Consider the following 19,324-nt stretch of genomic DNA (forward strand, 5'->3'; position numbering starts at 1 on the left):
GTTCTGCAATACGTAGGAAGTTATGAAGATGGCATTAAGATACCAGTAAATCCAAAGAAAACCTATGCTAATCAAGCTATCACATCTTATTATATTTTATTCTTTTATCACTTTATTATCCCTCAGTAATATAAATGTGACCCCCAAAAATCTACAAATCCTAACCTGCCCTGCTGAGATAGAATTTCCTCCTTATCCTGGGTCAGGGTTTTCTAACCAGGGTCTTACAGTGGATCTGAAAGCCTAACCTGGGAGCTCATTTGCAAAACCACTTGCCACTAACATTGTCCTCTCTCAGGTCTGACCTTCTATTACAATATGGCTGGCATCCCCTCTAGGAGTAGGGCCCAGCTGCAAAGGACTCTGGGAAAGGGCTAAACCCACAGTGCCTCCAAGTCTTCCCGCCAATCTCAATGCCCTCAAAAACTAAAAAAAAAAACAAAAACAAAAAACAAAAAAACAAAATCCTATAAAAGGATTAGGAAATTGTACTTTAAATGGCAGTTTTGAATATTTTTTGTGTGATAAAAATGAACAAGGTCTTACTCCTAAAACTGAAATATTTTTAAAAGGAAGAAAGAAATAGGTTTTATGATCTTTCTTCGTAAAAGTGTCTTTCTCAAGTTGTTCCAATGTGGAGAGGACTGGCAACACTCCTGCCTGTTCCTCATTTACACGAAACCGTCTCAACCAAAGGAACCCTGAATGCAATGAGTTGCACTGTTCGTACATCGCTGTAGTTTAAAAGTATTTGCTCACCCCAGGGGGCCAAGCAAAGGCTATTGACATGCTTGCTTGATGTATGAAAAGACAAATTAGTCCCCCATCCTATCTACCAGCAGGGTACAGTGACCCTACATGGAAAAGTCAACTCAAACACTGTATAATATATTTACTTTTTTTTTTTCTGGGAAACTTCGGAGTCACCAAATCAACTGTGTCTAGTGTGCAAATTGCATGCAAGCTAACAGAATGTGAATTAACATTGAGGAGAGCCATGGTTTAGCTTGACTGTGCAGATGGCACTCCTAGTTACACTCTGTTCTGGGGGAATCTATGGCAGGTAAGCTTGAATGGGGAAGCTCAGGGAGAAAGGAGTTTAGGCCAAATGCTGTTTCTGGATATGACTGCTCATTACTCATTGCCTGGCTCCTGCCCTTCGTACATTCTCAGTTTTCCAGTATCTAAGCAATGTGAAAGAGCAGTTTCTCTACGTGTCACTCAGGGAGATTAGAGGGGGACCCAGTGAGCAAGTGTCCCTCCTTAGGTTAGAGAGTCCCATGGGTCTGTTTCTTGAGTTAAATAAACACAACATGGCTGGTTGGGTTTTGTTGTTGTTGTTGTTGTTGTTGTTGTTGTTTTTTAGCACTACATAGGTGATTGGACTTACTAGAAAATGAAGAAGATCTCATATTTGCCTTAGCATCCCACTTGCACCCATCAGAAGAACACAATGTTAAGGAGAGAAAGGCTATACCTTTCCATTACATAAATCCTAATCAATATAAAATGAAATTTCTCCGAAGTTCTACAATCAATTTGAAGGAACAGTTAGGAAACATTTTTGTGAAATTCTGTGAACATTTGGGTAACCAACCAGCCACAGTTCTGCCATAGATTGAAGAGAGAGGGTTACAGAAGTTGGCTGTGTGAAAGAGTGCCTTGAAACCTGTTCTTTCCCAGCATTTTTATAATCCTGTCCTCAGTTAAACTCAGTTGGCTTTTATGGAAGGTGGTCAAGGTCTCCATGCATTGGACAAATATTTACTGGAAATAAATATATCATGGTGCTCTACTGCAACTCATTTTATAGGTCAAATACTGTTATAATAATAATGTCATGAATGATATAAAAGAACCAACCTGAACTTGTCTAAATCAAGCACAGATAAAGCAAAATTTTTCGGGCCTAAGTATCTTTCTCTTATTTATTCGGCAAACATTTGTGACAGACCTGCTGTGTAGGACACACTAGTTATAGTTCTTAGCAGGGACATTTTGGAAGACGTGGTCGCGGAGGAGTTGAGGATAGGTAATTAACCGTAGTAACATTGGATTGGAGCTCTATTTATTTTTCCTGTTTCAAGGTAGCATGAAGTCATGTGTGTTCACCAAGTGAAAGATCCCCCTTCTGGGTTCCTGCAGTGTACTTTGAGGCAGAATTTAGTGACAGGTGAGTTCTAGCCGGGGTCTCTCCCGGCTCTAAAAATCTAAGAAAGTAAAGCAAAAAGCAGTGCGAGGAACATGAAAAGTGCTAGACAAAGTGAGGAAGAGGAGGAGGAGGACTCCAGGCCCAAGAGACTTTTGTCCATCCCTAGGTCTACCTCCCTTTAGTATACCTGCTTTCGTGCCCCTTTTTGGCCCGAGAGTCTGAAGGCCAAGCATCCTCAGGCCTGGCGTTGGGCAGGCTGCCTGCCTCCCCCAGCTTCCTTCCACCCCCGTGCTCCTGAAGAGAAGTGGAGCTCCAGGGTGGTGGAGCTCAAAGGTCCCCACTCGCTCGGCCTCCCCGACTGCAGATGCGCTCTCCGAGAAGTGGTAGGATGACAACACAGACTTGGAACCAGACTCTGCCTCCACTGTTAGCCTCTTCTAGTATTCAAGTTCTTCTGTAAAACAGGACATCAGAACACTTGAAAAGAGTGGTATGAGAATTAATCCCAGAAAAGTATGGAAAGTACTCCTACACAGCAGTGGGTAGCTCCCCAGACCATTACTCATGTAGTGGGGTTTCAAAGCATGCATCACGCCTGCTGCACCCTCTGAGTAAAGCCAGGTCCCAAAGCCACCACCCAAACCATAAGATCTCCTCACCGTAGTTGCATAAGAGTGCACGTGTCTGGGCATCATCCATTCTATTTTTTTTTTTTTTAAGATTTTATGTATTTATTTGACACAGAGAGAGAGAGTGGGTACAGGCAGGGGGAGCAGCAGGGAGAGGGAGAAGCAGACTCCCTGCTGAGCCCGATGGGGGACTTGATCCCAGGACCCTGAGATCATCGCAACCCGAGCTGAAAGCAGATGCTTAACCAATTGAACCACCCAGGTGCCCTGGTGTCACCCACTGTCACCCACCAAATGCTGTTTGGCGGAGGCAGCAGGCATTGTGTTGCTTCTGTCTTAAAAAGCGATTTCCTCGGCATGGTTTCACTAGATTTTCAAAATCAGGCTTTGAGGCAGGTAGAGAAAGTCTTGTTTTCAGCTCAGCTCTCAGGGCCACTGCCTTATGCCGTTGCCATAGAGGGATGCTCCAGGGGGTGCCCCCCTCCATGTAGCACACAGTGTGAGTGGTGTCCCCCCGCCCAGTCCCACAGAGCAGCAGAACTGCCAGTGCCAGTTCCAAAAGGGAAACTGCTGCCCAAGGAGAGCCTCAGTGACCGGTCCAAGGTCACGCAGCAGAGGAGTAAGGGATTCTGATCTGCCAGTCAAGTTATGACTCCCGGTAGTTTGTGCCTTCTCCTGTGCTGTGTGACCTTGAGTCGAGCCCACACAGAGAGACTGGGATGGACTCAGACTCTCAGTGCCAGCCTTTTCGTTCAGGCTTAGACTCTGGAGTACCTGGTGGCAGACCCCTTGAGGGCACTGAGGGAATGCCATGCAGCATGTCGCGCCTCAGTCTTGCATTCGACCTGCTCTATCTGGGCTGTTATATTATGGAAAGGAAATGACTGCATCACCGAGCCAAGCAGGCTGTGGAGACAGCGGTCTACTCCTCTTCACCGCCGTTAGGACCAGCTTCTATGAATATTCAGTAGCCGGCACCCCTAAAAAATCTATTAATCTCCCACCTGTGCTGTCATCTTATCACAATCTGTGGTCTGTGCCAAAAGGCACATTGCAGTATTAAAGGAAGACTCAGTGTTTGAGAAGTGACAGCAATATTAAAGTGTTACCATTGGACTCCCTGCAAAATGCCAGTGACTTCCTCATCTTCGCTAATCCCCAAACAAAATAACCATCAAGAAATATTAAAACACACATTTTATTAGTTTCATTTAATTTCTTAATTGCTCAAAGTCAGTTTACCCATTTATTGCTGTGTGAAATGCTTAGAGGCAAGGCGCACATTAAAGGGATTATTTCCATGTAATCCCTCCCTCCCAGAGGGTAGGAACTGATCACTTATGAATCCTGATTTACGCTACAATATCAAATGGAGGAAATAGTTATTGTAAAATGATAGAGTCAGGAGTCGGGTAATACGGTAGGAGAGTGTAATTTAATAGCAAAGAGAAAGTATCTCATTTTCGGTAAAAGTTATGCAAGCCTTTTTCAGGAATAGCTATTAACCAAACTGAATTTAGCCTCCCATTTTTCTGGCTCTCCCCCTGTTAATTGATAGATGTTGAAGATGTGTAGCCCGTTACGATTTTAATCAAATGGTGTCTGGAAGTAGATGTGATCATTTTACAGGGACTTGGAGTTCTGGGGCTAATAATTGCTCTGGGTATTTTGCTCTCTGTGACAGTTCGCCCACTGCCAAGCTTCCTTCTTGGAAGAAAAAGACCACAGTCTCTCAGGTGGAATTTGGAGGGATGCTGCACCTGATGCAGGAAAGGGTGGGGAGGGTAGGAAGGAGTTCTGGGTAAATATCCAGCAAGAAACTTAGGATCTTCTGAACTTCTGGCACAGGGGGACATCAGATCTGGCCTGAGACCATGAAACTCCCACCCATCAGGGACCCCAGAAAGAGCTTTTTCTTGTTCTCTTGTTGACCTATCTATCCCAGTCATAATACATTGAACCCAGCATTATTTTAGAAGGTAAGAATTATACCATCAGATCACAGGGATCAGGCCAATCCGTTAGACAGCAGGCAACCTAGACAGGGGCCAGGCCTGACAGAGAAACAGGCCATCCCTCCCTGGCAGGCTGACCCTCTTCTGATAGTTGATACTCACTCTCTACCTTTAGAATCCACCTGATGCTAAGAGTATACAAAACAAAACCTTTTCTTAAGGCCCTCAAGGAGATTTGTACCATGTCTCTTATTAGATTGAGGGCAAAACAAGCTGATACTAGCAGAAAAAAAAAATGGCTGGTTCAGACCCCAGCTGACCTCTCTTGCATGGAAAATTCTCCATATGATTACCGTGCTAATGAGTAATATTTAATGAAAACATTATGCCTTTGCATATATTTGTAAGCAGCCCTTCTTTCATCTAAATTTACATAGAAATAAGCTGATATGTATAAATAAACATCCTGGAATTCAGTGTGTTCTAAGGAAAAATACTCATCCGCTATCTCCGGCTGTTTCTATACAAAGCCCCAACTTCTCAAGAAGAAAACCGTAGAATTCAGTCAATCATCCGGTTGACACGAAACATGCGAGTATTTGATGATGCCTGGATAAAACAGCTGCACGCCAGGCAGGGTCCTCCGCAGTCCACAGAATGTTTTCGCTTTATGCAAACGGTGTACGAGGGAAAACAAAACAAAACTGGGCTAAACAATTGCTAAATAAATATGTATCCAAAAAAAAAAAAACAAAACAAAAAAAAAACCTTTCTCTTTCAACTTGAAGAACCCTCAGCATTTAAGGACAGAGACTCAGAACTAGTAGGATTGGTTCTGGGGTCTGAGTCTTTCTGTTTCCTTTTCCGCTCCAGATCTAAATCACGGGGGTGCTGAATTTGAGAGCAGAAAAGCCATTGACGCCTTTCTCTCCCACCCCTTCTCTTCCCCCTCTAGGTGGAGCTGACAGGCAGCAGCGTCTTTGACTACGTGCACCCGGGGGACCACGTGGAGATGGCAGAGCAGCTGGGCATGAAGCTCCCGCCGGGGCGGGGTCTCCTTTCGCAGGGCACGGCTGAGGACGGAGCCAGCTCGGCATCTTCCTCCTCCCAGTCGGAGACCCCTGAGCCAGGTGGGAATTGATCCCGACGTGGGGGACGGTGGGTAGGACCTTTGCCAATGCTTGCACTCAAGTCACCAGTGTGAAGAGACTATAAATAGGTCTAATGGTAGTTAACAATTCCGTGCAGCTTTCTGTCCTGTGTAGTAATTAAATAAGGAAGGGATTTGAAAATAAGGAGACATTTTAATAAGTATAATCCAGAGATCTAATTTCAGTTGAACAATACATAGAGAAGGCACTAGTTCTTTGAGTTCCCCTTTCAGATTACTAGAGGGAAAGGTTCAGATTTGGAAAGCCCTCTTCCTTGTCTTGTTACCGTGGCTAAATGTAGTGCATTTATTTATTACTCACCAAAATCTATGATAAATTCTTCTTGAATATTAGCTTGTAGAGAATTAAAAATATTAGGGACTTACAGAAATCTTGGTTTCTTTTTTTTTTTTTTTTTTTTTTGGTAAGCATCAGAAGGTACTTGAAAGATGTGAACAGATAAATTAAGGCTAAAAAGAAAACAGAAATGGCTACATTTTAAACTGCCTTTCTACCCTCAGTATTTAATTAGATCAATTGTATAGAGGAATGAACAGAGGTGACATTCCTCATTGGGATTCCTTCCAGGACTCTTATAGACTTTGCATTCAGAATGTTCCCATTTTCATTGTGTTGTACTGATGATAATTTAAGTATTAGGGGAAAATCCATTTATAAATTAAACAAAATGACTTGATATCCATCAGTCCCCTAGTTCATCAAGCTGTTCAAACACGGGGAAGATTGGCTGGTCGGCCTGGGTCTTCCGAGAGCGCTGGTAATTAGATCTGCGAAGGATTTATTCTTTGCTGATTGGGGCTTTAAATTAATTGAAGTTCCACATTTGTGGTTTTGTCCTTTTTGTACTTTTTTAGAGGAGATATTTCATATTCTTGTGTGGTGGAGTGCTTGGCCAAGCAGCAGTGGTTTAAATGTTAATTTTTCTCATGAGAAGTTTAAGATTTTTAATGAATCAAGGCCTGATTTGAAGTGCAAAGTTTTATTTGCTTACTTGGGAAATTATTTTTGCACTCTTTAAAGATGCCTGTACTTTACTTGATATGTTGTTTTAAAACAGATTTGCAACACAAACTCATTTTATAGAAAGAAAAGTGGAAAACAACCCATCTTAAGACTAATATTAAAAGGATTCTAAGAAAATACTTAAATTTAACCTGCTTGAAAATAATCACAGTGTGTTTGCTCACACAGATGGGGAAAAAAACATATTTGGCTCTTTGGAAATATTTTAATTCCATCTAAAACCAATGCGTGTTTCCTCGTGTAAGTTAACTGCAGTTTCTAAGGCATTATTCTACAGCATTGGTGAGTGCCTTTCTCCAGTGAGCACCAGGTATTAGAAGAGAGAGTATTGAAGACTACTCTTAACCATTTTAAACAGAAAATAATTGTGTTCCCAGGGAAGTCCTATCTTCTTTTACCATTGCTCACCAACGTCACTAAATAGATATGTCTGTGAGATCATTGAAACTGCATTTTCGCCTTTTGAATATTCACATCTGGGCGGACTTGAGAAACAGCACATCAAAATAGTTTCTCACTCTTTCCTTCTGGAGATTTTCCTTCTGGAAATGAATTAGGAAACCTGGATTGCTAATACTCCTCAACACTCAATGTATAAAAATTCAGGTTTATAAAACCCTTGTTGTTTTCCTGACTCACTATCAAGGCTAGACAATCTCCAGTCTTCAGTCAGAGAAGCCATCTCTCTATGTCAAAGCCAACAGCTAACCTTCCAGGCTCGGCTGGAACCACCCCAGTGGAACGCTCAGAAACCTCAAGGCTGCCTGTCCAATTGGCATACAACTCTGAGAGAAAAGTTTTCTGAATATGGAGCCAAAACCTAGCTTTGCCATGATTTCTCCCCACGGATCCCAGGTCTGTCCTTGGGGATCTCACTTCAGATCTACTCGTTTCTCTACACCCTCCCTCTCAAATACATGAAGTCAGATATAGACCAAATTCTCCCTTCCCTCCTGCCTTTCTTCTCCATTCCAGGTCCAACAGCCCTTCATCCCACAAACATTATGCAGTGGCATGTTCCTGAGACCCCCACCACCGTAGTCACCCACCCCTGGCCATGCCTCAGTTTGTTTGTGACCCTCTAAGAGTATGGTTCTGAGAACGCCGTGCAGCCCTCTGGGTGTATTCTGACTAGTACAAAGCAGAGGGATGGTCTCCTCTCTCGGTTTAGGTAACGTACTTCTGCTAAGAGAGCCTAAGTTTGAATTAGGTCCTCTTGGCGGCCAGACCACACTGTTGATTCATATTGAGCTTGATGGCTCCCCAAACACATGTTAAGGGTAACTTGTCACTTGGAATAGACTTTGATCGGGAAAAAAAAAAAATTCACTGCCTGTAAACCAGTTCTGCTGGGATATCATAAGCTAGAGTCAAAATCAGACTGGTTTAAGATTGATTATAAGAACTCTGATCAATCCCATGCCTTCCAGGAGGCTCCAGGATGCATAAAACATTTCTACGCACACTGTGAGGAGGAGAATGACGTATATTCTTTAAAGTTACTCTGTCATTACTCTGTCGTATACTGAAGTACGATTGACAATTTACTTGGGCTTCCTTCCCCTGCTCTCCCAGCCTTCTTGGAACCATCCTAACTAGTAAAATTGAAAATTCTGCTTCCTACATTTCTTAACCACTGGGGCTCATTAGCAACAGCGGCATAAGAAAGGTTTCTCTTCCTTGATGAAGAGTATAGCTCTTACTATTACAAAATGTGAAACTTACTTTGCCTTAATGTCTGTAGCCTTGGTTCTTTTCGGTCTTAGGCTTAAAGGGCAATTAGATTGACTGCTTAAATACTGAAAAGCAGGGTAGGGTGCTACCTTTAACTAACACTGCTCCAAGGGAATTACTTTAAAAAGTCCATGTCAGGCACTACATCCCAAAGCTGCTTATGTTTCTTAAAGGCTGAAAGAATTTTAACAAGATTTCCTAATTCTTAATAATACAAGGGGACATTTCTGAGGACTTGTTCATTGCAACATAATCTTTTAAACTCTGATGAAACACAGATTCTTTTTTAAATAGTAGTGTAATTTTGTTGGAAAGGGGATATCAGTATGTGGTGATTATAAAAATGAAGGTATGGACTTTTCCAGAAGCCCTGATGTGTTCAGCGTAGCATTACTAAATGACTGAAATCTAAATAACATTTGGCATTATAATAAAAGGAAATAAGTGACTAAACCAGCCTAAGAGGCAGAGATACTCTGCCATAATAGGAATTCTCTTTCTCTGAACTGCCAGCCCTGTGATTGTTTTGACTTGAACCATTCTCCAGATAATGGGGCCGGGGGCAGGAGGGGGCATTTCTTGACTGTTGGAAACCCAAATAAATCTTTTACATGTATGCAGAGTTATTCATAGTTTAGTCAATACAGTATTTCTTTTAGAGAACTCTTACAGGAGGCAGAAGAATAATACGTAGGTGGCCTTGTTTGTATAGTTACAAAGTTCTAGAGTGTCTATGGAGGTCTAAACATTTTGAAAGAGATTGGGCTGCCCGGCAGCTTCTCACACCTGAGAGAGCACAGAGCCTCTGGAATGGGATGTCTGGGTGGTCCCTTTTTTCCCCCTCTAGATCTGCATGTGTCTTTTCATTATTCTTAAGTCTGGGGATTATGAGTGCTATCCTCTTCTCTTAATAAATTTCAGAGCTGCACCTTTAAATGCTTAATAAATAAAAAAGTAGCTCTTTCAAGAAATCCTGGAGGAACTTTAAAAATTTCCTTATATTCCCTAGGTTAGGTCATAGAATTGGGCTTTACTCCTTTTTTCCCCCCTAATTCTTAAATTAATTCATTCTTATTGTGAAACTTTAGAGAACGCAGAAAATAAATATGGACCATTGAACATCCCACTACCCACAAATGACCACTGTTCATATGTATATACTCTATGACTATCCTTCCAGATTTTCTGTGTGTGTGTGTGTGAGTGTGTGTGTGTGTGGATGTAGTATGGGGGGGTGTCATCGTCTGTCTTTCTGAAAAATAAGATCATAACCTAGAGGCTTCTGGTAATCTGCTTTTCCACTTAACCTCACAGCAACTTTCCCTGTCATGTTTCTCACTTTAACATAAAATGTTCTTTCTGTCTCCGGTGGTTTGTTTCCCATGAGCTAACAATCAAGTCCCCACTGTAGGAGCACTGGCGGGAGTCATATACCTGGGTCCTGCTTCAGAGGGAACTCAGCCAGGACAAGAGGTTCTTGCAGCTTATTGAATGGGTAGAAGCTCATAGAGAGAGAAATCAATACCGCACCAGGATTTAGACAATTTAGCAAAACATGCGAGACAGTACTTTTGGTCAAGAATAACTACAGCAGCATGGTTAACCATTGATGGCCTAAAATAGAGGTTATTGCGCTCTGTCTAAAGTTTCAGACAGAGCTACCCTGTTACAGGGGGTTAAGATAATCTTTGTACAGTATGATCTTTATGCTATTATGCCCACTCTATGTCCTGGATATTTTAAAGACAAGCAAAATTGAAGCAGTTGAGTCCTTGTCTGAATGGAAATAATCTGCATTTTCTCCTTACGTGTCTGTGCCGTGGTAAATTTGATCAGCCCTCGATTCTACAGGAACGCAGTTCCTCTGAATTCATTAGACAGTTCCACAATAAGTGATATAATTAGAAGCATACATGTTTAGGAATAACAATAATGAATGTAAAGACTTATCTGAGGATCAGATCATTATTTTGTTTCAAGAACTGCCGAGATCTAAGATACACTTGCACCTTTAAGGGTGAATTATTTACAATCTAGTTTAGGGTTGATGGGGTGGGGGATAGTCTTTGATTTTTTTTTTTGTTGGTTCAAGTTTCCTATCAATGAACAGAATTTAGAAGTCAGGCAAGGGAAACCATCTTACTAACCCCACATCCAACCTCAGTCCCCAGACAATGTGACTGTATCTACAGCACTTTCTGCTGTACTGCAAATGTCAAACAGAAGGTGTAATGGATTTAATATTAGCGCTGGCCACGGTGTTGAGGGAGCTGTTAATAATGTCACTCCAGTTATTGATCTGAAGCCTTTAAAAATCAAAGAAAAGTGAGAGATCCCCTACTGGGGAAAGGCACACAGTGACTGGTTTTTATTGCCAATATATTTCTACATAGAGAGTGGCAACTTTCTGGAATTATGTTATCACCATTAATCTCGGTGAGATTTTTGGAGTCGTTATATGGTAAGATAATATCATGGAGACTGCTCTGCATGCTAATGCTCCCAGATCAGACCAAAATCTTGTAGACATCTGCAGAGCTTGCGAATGTGCGCGACAACTGCAACATTCAAGTTGTCCACTGTACGACTATGATTAGCACTAGATTTACTCTTGGTGGCAATGTTGGATCTACTGGAAGTATAAAATACAAACTCTGGAGTCACTAGAGTGAGCTGCACTCTACCTTGGTCTTTCTAAAACTCTGATCATGAACCATGTAACCACAAACCACGCAGTGACACACTTGAGACGCAAATGAATTTCGTTCTCAACACTTAGTGTACCTTTTCAGGAAGCTGCTAATCCTTCCATCTGAATGGCAGTTTGTATGCAGGGAAATTCCTGCTTTCCGTGGTCCCTAACTAATAAATGAAATTAAAATGTATAATTTATGTTGAATGTTTATCAAACTGTAAACACACATTTAATTCCTTTCCATATTCATACAATATAAGCAAAGATAAATCCAGCAGATAATGTACCACAGTTATCGCTGATGGACTGAATATTAAATGCGTCTCTCCTATACCAGTGATCCAGACTAGTTCACGATGACCCAGCCCTTGCCTGCCCCCGCTGATACCCGTGTACACACATATGAGTCAAGTCTAGCAGTCAGAAAGCAGCCTAACAAAAACTAGTCTTTTCATAACCCACAGAGATCACCATTTATGCATAAACCCAGCTTTTATACCAAAAAATACATATGCAAACATTTCCCTTAGCTATGTCACTGTTATTTTGAAACGAAATAGAAATTTTCTTTTGCCACTCCTGAATGAAGATGCCTCATCCACCCTAAAAACAAGCTGATGCTGTTCCAGAGACCACCTCGTTCAACTCGGATTTCTTCCTGTGCCTCAGAAACACCACCTCGGGGCAGGACTATTTTTCTCCTGCAGAAAGAAGGCTGTTTTTAAATGTTACTTTTATTCCCAGCTATGATAAGCAAGAGCGTCTGGAACAGCCACAGGAGGGAATCTGTATTTTCCAGAGCTCTCTTCTGGCATTCAAGATGTAGGCACACATCATCTTAATTGATGTGAGCTTGTCTGTGTATGATGAGGACATTTCAAGTGACCTTACGCTTCTAGGTTCACGCCTGAGGGAGCTCCAAAAAAGGTAAAAATCTTGTTTTCTCGCCAGGCTGTGCTGGCCTGGGACCCGAGCTCTGCCCCTCCAGGCCAGCTCCCAAGTCTCATGGCCACAGAGCGTGGCATCCTTTTTGGGCTTGACACCCTGACCCGTCGAAAGCATGCTGGTGACTCACTTAGCTACAGGAGAACAACGTCACTTTTGTTCCCAGAGGAGATATTGGATCTCCCCAGGGTTTGGCATGCCAATTTGAAACAAACTTTCTCTTCCCAGAGTTAAATCACAGTGGTTGCAACTCGGGGGGGAAAGAAGTGCAGCTTTTATATAAATTAATATCATGGTATTTAAGGGGTGGCAAATGGTTTGTTCAATAAAAGAAACACAGGACTCGTATCAAAATACACAATAGTTTCATTCCATTTATATGTAGCATTTTTTTCCTGAACCTTCTATTGAAGGCTTAGAAGTTCAATTTTTTCAACCCATTATTTTTAACAGTTATTTTATCTAGCTTTCTAGGTCATAATTTTGATTTCTCTTTACCTATGGTGATAAGGGGTACATTTTCAGAGTTTCTAAATGAAACCCAAGACGACTTGTTAATGGATGACCTGTCCCTCTTCATTAAAACAAAGCAGCAAAAGAGCGGTTGTCTTTGTCATTGGATGATTACAAATTATAGATTCTATTTCTCCAACTCTTGCCTTGAACAAAGCACAAGTTATTTGCTTTTAATACATATCGCTGCACCGAAATTTCATCCCTGGCCAAATTATACCATTCTGAATTCCTCATCTGCACTAAACAGCAGATTTCTGAAGGATCCGTTACCTGGCATTGACTGAGCATTGCAGGGTGCACAGATCAGAAGAGGCAGAACTGGCTGGAAACCATTTCCACCCCTAGTGAGCAATTTACTCATGATTGCTGGGGGAAAATACCGGAAATATTGCTTCTGTGTAAAGTTTGCAACTTCCAGTCATCAGCTCCTTGCCAAGCGGTTATTCCCGAGCACGGCATTAGAAGCAAAGCGTGCTCAGGCCACTGCGACACGGCTGGCGCTCACATCCTGCCTGGAGTATGCAGAGCACAGAAGCCACTAATTACAGGAGTTAATTCACACGCTGTCCCTCTGAGGTAGGTCAGTGTGTTATCCTTATTTTACAGATGGGGAAGCAGGGAGGTTGTTGGGGGAAGTGATGGAAATTCCAAGTGGCTTGCCAGAAACTACACAAGTTTTTCAGCAGCTAAGGTTAGACTAACGGGTACAATATGAGGGTTGGAGTAGGTACAAAGCCTAGGAACTGGATGGAAAAAGGAGACAAAACCTTGATAGCAGACCTCCAAGCAGACCCTGGAGAAGAATTTTTTTCCAAGAGTCTTCTGGCATCCAGAGAGAAACTTAACTATCCCTTTATGCACATAGTGCACATAGTTCATTGGCTAAACTCTATTTTTGTTAAATATAGTCTCTCCCTTAGGACTAAAATCCTCCACCTCATCCTTGATCCTTCCTTCATCCCTGCATTGAAACTCCTCACACCACAGTGAACAGTAGCACCTGAATCAATTATAGGCAAAACTCAGCCCTGAGTCTCTTGGTCGCCTTTAGCTGCATGCCTTCTCAGCCAAGAGCACAGCCAAAATTATCCCTGTGCATTTGACCTCTGCTCTGCCTTAGGCTCTGGGAAGTTTTTCCAGGCTCTTCCTTTCAGAACCAGTCTTCCAAGACAGGCATGATGTGGGAAAAGAACCAGAACGATAGAGTCCATGAGGACCCTATCAGGAATCAGTCCTGTACTCCTGGAGGTATCTGCTACTCATGGTTTCTTGGGACCCATGGAAAACACCATCTATCTTCCATGGACAAAACTAGCTTGAAACTGTCTTTTCTGTAGTCATTATTAACTAGAGTACAGTACATGAATTCTTATTCAAGAATTCATATTAGAGATACGATACTAGAGATTCTATAGACTATTGAGGAACGTCTGTTGTGTGTCAGACGCTATACAAAGCACAGAGGAAACAAAGCTAGAGCTCCTTGCCTTTTAGGAGCTGACCATCATGTGAGAGGGACAGATTATTCACACAATGCCGAAGTGTGGTGATGACAATGAGGACACCATAGTGGATGAGGAGGGCAGCACTGTCTTACAAGCCACTGCTGTTGGCAGTCCCAGGAGAACTGTCTCAGGTTAGAAACATCAACCCTGAAATTAACAGCCCACGAGTATTGCTTCTTTGGGAGTGAGTTGATTTGACATGCACAAACATACATAGACCATGACTGTCAGGGACTCTGAGGCACACCGTCAAGGGTTTTGGGGTTGTCTTCTGTTTTGTTTTGCTTATTTAATTAACCTAAAAAAAATGTCTGCGGCATGATAGGTTCACAGGAATATTAGTTCCTCTGATGATTGATCTTTTTGGCTCTGTAGGAATGTTCTGAATGGGAGGTGCTCCCAAACTATCTCCCTTCCACTGATTTCATTAACAAATTCAGGAAATGCTAGCTTGGGAAATTTGTACTGACTCTTTTAGTTTTTTCTACCCAAGGTTTAACTTACGTAACTACTCTAGGAACATTAATGATGATATTAATAAATAGCTTTTACTGTGTTTTATCTCTATATAACAATTATAAGAGTAGGCATGTTTAAGTAACGTATTTCTCACAATGACCCTTGGCCAGAACTAGGGATAGTAAAGGACTTGACTCACATCACAGTGGACTGTGCCCCCAGGATTTGAACATGGGCCCTGTGTTTTGAGAACTCTGCTGGGTACTTGCAGAGAACGTGAGAGGTAGAAGATAGGACACGTGCCCTTAGAAAATTGATCATCCTCAGTAGAAGACTTAGACACAACAGCCAGAGGAACAAGAATAACAATAGTGCCACTACCGTCAACCAGGGCATAAAAATGGCGAGTGGTGTAAGAAGTCAGGCAGAGGCTCAGTGACTATAGGTGACTTTGATGAGGAGGGAACAGTCGCATGTGCTGCATGAAAACTGACCTAAGAGCAAAGAGGTAGGATGATCTACTGGGGGAATCGTCCCAAGTGGCCCAGTGGGACACATTTGTGAGGCAGAGAGAAGCCGAGTCTTCTCACTGAAGCAAAAGGTGCTTGCCCATCTAGGAGGGAGCCAGATCGTGGAAGAGCTGGAATGTCAGGAAAAAGCAACTGAGAATCGTAGGAGATGTTCTGGGTATAAATTACTAAATGGAGCAGTAACCCAAAGAAAACATCATTTTATCACTTAAAAGCAAATATAAAAATAAATTTTGATTTTGGAAGGATCCTCCCTAGTGTGCCATCTTACATGATCACTGTGGACAACTACTAATATTTATTGAATGGTCACCTAGCGTCAAACACTCTGCTGAACCTAGTGTATACATTGTCTCATTCATGCCTCACAAAATACAATGAGGAAAGTACCATTATTTTCTCCACTTTACAGATGAAGTAAACTGAAAAAAATTTAATGTGGGAAAAAATCACACCGTTGGTGGTAGTAGTAGGTAGAGAGCCTAGGAATTGAACCCGAGCAGTCTGACATCGGAGTTCTCATCCTTAACCATTTCATTGAGGTGTTTCTCAACATCTTTCTAAAACAGCTGTCCAACCCCTGAGACCACAACCTCCCTCCTTCCCAGGCAGATCTGACTGTTAGAATGGTCTCCCCACTGTCATCCTGATTCCTGTCTGTAGGTAACTTACGTCCACTGGACTTGATACTTGATCAAGTCAAGAGTATGCAGGATATGTTGAACAGAGCAGACTGGAAGTAAAGGAAACCATTCAAGAGGCCATTTTTTTAAATCCAAAAGTAGTGGGTAGAGCTTGAGAGGACAAACTGAACGGACTTGCAACAAAAGAATTGGTGATTTGGACCTAAGATAATAGAAAAAAGTTAGAAATGTACTTGTGGTCAGTCTTTAGCCAGGAGCTATTAGTGGTTAATATTTTAGAAATTATGCAAGTCTCAAGCTTTCACATGATTAGGATTGATGATACCATCTGTCCACTCTTTTTCATCAACTCATAATAAAATCTGGAAAAATTTGAAAATTACTAAATTACATATGCTATTGATCATAAAATATTAAGATATAAATTCCTTTAGGGTTCAAAGCTGTTCCTCTTTATGGTTTATTAAAGTGTATCATGTCCCTTTGGTAAAATATCAGTCTACTGGTCAGTGCTGCTTACTTGTCAGGGGATTTCCTCTCCAGACAAAAATACCAGAAAGAGCAACGGTAAAATTAGTGACATCATAAAGGATTAAAACTCTGCTTTCCTCTGTCCAGCCATCTGTTTATTAAATGGAGTGAGTGTTGATACTGGAGGAGAATCAAAACTATCTGCTGATCCCCTAAATTATACTGCTAGTCCAAATGAGGCAAAAATTGATATAATTGATAATATAAAAATGAATTAAAAATCTGGCTAATATTTAGAGAAATATCTTCCATTTCACAAAAGTAATACGAAAGTCTGAAAACATAAGCCCAGTACTCTAAGATTTGAAAAACATTCACTAGTTCATTATTTTACTCATTCAGTCATTATTTATTGCATGTCCATGGGTTAAGCCCTGTTCTAGTTCTTGGAATATACCGGTTATCAGGAGGGCCCCTGCTCTCACAGAACTTATATTTCACATAAACTAAGTGATAAAAAGGAATCAAAAGGATCTCTATAGAAAGATTCAGTTTATAGATGTCTCCATTTTATAAACAAGAGGTAAACCTATACATCAATTTGTAACGGACCTCTTGGCCTCTACTTTCTAGAGAAAATTTCAGAGCTGATACAGATTCTAAGCCCTGTTACTTCCAAAATGTGCTCCTTATCATACCTGCCCTTGTGAGATGTTCTTTGGAATAAGAGACCCCAGAAGACCAAAGGGAAAATCTTCATAGCCTATCTTCTCCTTGGAGAGTAGCAATGAGCATTAATTTAATGAACATTTGAAATTTCTGTGATCAATAACAATTCCTCTTTCCTAATTTATTTGACCATGGGAAACTTTTTTTTTAGGGAGAGAAACTTCTTACGCCCAGAAACACATGATTAAGGCCATAATCTTGTTTCCACGAGCTAGATGCCACTCCTTCCCATCCACGCCTGTCCCTTCTTCCAAGACACTCCTATGCAAGCAGGATGACTGTGGAGTCACTCAGCTCAGAGGTCAAATTATCTAGTTCCTTTGATAGCTCTCCCAAATAGCTCTCATCAGTCTTCAGGATGCCCTTCAAACTTTGCTAAATGTGAGCTCCTAGGTCATTCTAACCCATAATTAACTAAAGTTTTAAGTCAAGACCTGTCTGCTCCAAGTTTCACCACTTTTAGAGCAGCCCGAGCTTTCCTTTGCAGGGTCTCATATCCATCCCTCTTTTACGCTGCCCTCCTATACACTTACACAGGCAGAGCACAAGTCTCTGGTTTCCCACAAACCGTAGCAATACACCAAGAGGTCATGGTGGAAGGGTATGATCATGGCTACCCAGAGCTCTGCACATCGCTTTCCTCCCCTGAGTGATAACCCCAACCGGTTACCACTGGTTGTAGATCCAAGGGCATATGTCAGAGCTATGGGATAGGAGATGCAGTATGGCATGGTCATCAGCTACGAGGTTGTTTTCTCTGGTTTGTAGCAATTTAATTCAAAGCTCTTACCCACATCATGGATTTTAAAAATCGGCAGTCTTGTTAACTGGCAGGTTGCTCTAATAACTAAGAGTTGATGACGTAAGATGACAGTCCTAGCCCCAACTGTAGGACATACCTCTTAAACTATTTCTATAGTAGTTGCCAATAGGTAAGTACACAGGGTCTTGGAACCAGACTGCTTGTGTTCATGGATTTTGAATTCCTGGCTCTGTCATATACTAGAAATGTGATCTTAACCAAGTTAATTAACTTATACGTGCCTCAGTTTGCCCATTATACAATTTTAGTTCTCTGGCGTAGATTGGAGAATGGGGTAGGAATAATCACTTGTTGGTTTTAACCTCAAACAAATTAGCATATTAACATACCTTATAAGGGTGTTGTGAGTTTATACATCTGAGACACCTGGGTGGCCAGTCAATTGAGCATCTGACTCTTGGTTTCAGCTCAGGTCATGAGCTCAGGGTCATGAGATCAAGACCCGTATCAGCTCCATGCTCAGTACAGAGGCTGCTGGAGAGTCTCTCTCTGCCTTGCCCTCTGCCCTTCTCCCCACTCACACACTCGTGCTCTCTTTAAAAATAAATAAATCTTTTAAAAAAATAAATGAAATAAAATGCTTCAAACAGTATTATGGCACATCCTAAGTATTCAGTGAGTATTACCACTATTATTAATAATGTTGAGCTAATTATTCTCTTATTACTAAAGTTATTCCTTATGAAAAAGCTAGCCAGGGGTTAAGCGACATAAAGTTGACATCTGTCCATGTAAGACTTGAACTTGGGCTTCACCGATACCATGTTCCAGTTATCTGACTTAAAGGGCTCAAATTCTACATGGATCATAGCACCCAGTAGGTATGTTTCTGAAAATTCCCTCTCTCTCTTCCTAACTTCCTCCCTCTCACTCCCTCTCTCCCCTTCCTTATTTTTTCCATTCCTGTCTCCCTCTCTGCAACTCCCCTTCTCTCCCTCCCTTTTTCCCCTTAAGTGGAGTCCTTTTGGAAAGCCTCCATTTAAGAGGAAAGACTCTTTTGGAAATACATAATTCACCTTCTTCCAGCTTCTCTAATGCACAGATTCTGTTTTGCAAATTCACCTTTTTTTGTATCCTCGGTTTTCTTAAAGCCTAACAGAGGCACCTAATTCTTATTCTAGAAGCTCCATCCCACTGTTTCTAGATTCTGAACACCAAGATATGCCTGCTGCCTTCCCCTTTTCTGAGGCTAGGTTGGAGGCTGCCCAGGTCCACTTTGGAATAGACCTCGATGTTGGTCTCCAAAGGTTTGAGGCTTCCAGCCTGGCCCATGAAAATGTGTTCTGCTTAGGACACCATGATTTAGCCCATGCATAGTGTACATGGTGTGCTTGACTGCTAT

General features: G+C 41.7%; 1 protein-coding gene across 1 annotated transcript in view; it reads left to right on the top strand.

The window, feature by feature from the left end:
* The window catches only part of NPAS3 (neuronal PAS domain protein 3), an 863,147-nt gene that overhangs the window by 731,288 nt on the left and 112,535 nt on the right, over window positions 1-19,324 (top strand). The window contains 1 exon segment of the mRNA XM_046007000.1: window positions 5,692-5,866. Within this exon segment, the coding sequence (XP_045862956.1) occupies window positions 5,692-5,866 (175 nt within the window).

This window comes from Meles meles, chromosome 6 (assembly GCF_922984935.1).
Source record: "Meles meles chromosome 6, mMelMel3.1 paternal haplotype, whole genome shotgun sequence".
Taxonomy (NCBI): domain Eukaryota; kingdom Metazoa; phylum Chordata; class Mammalia; order Carnivora; family Mustelidae; genus Meles; species Meles meles.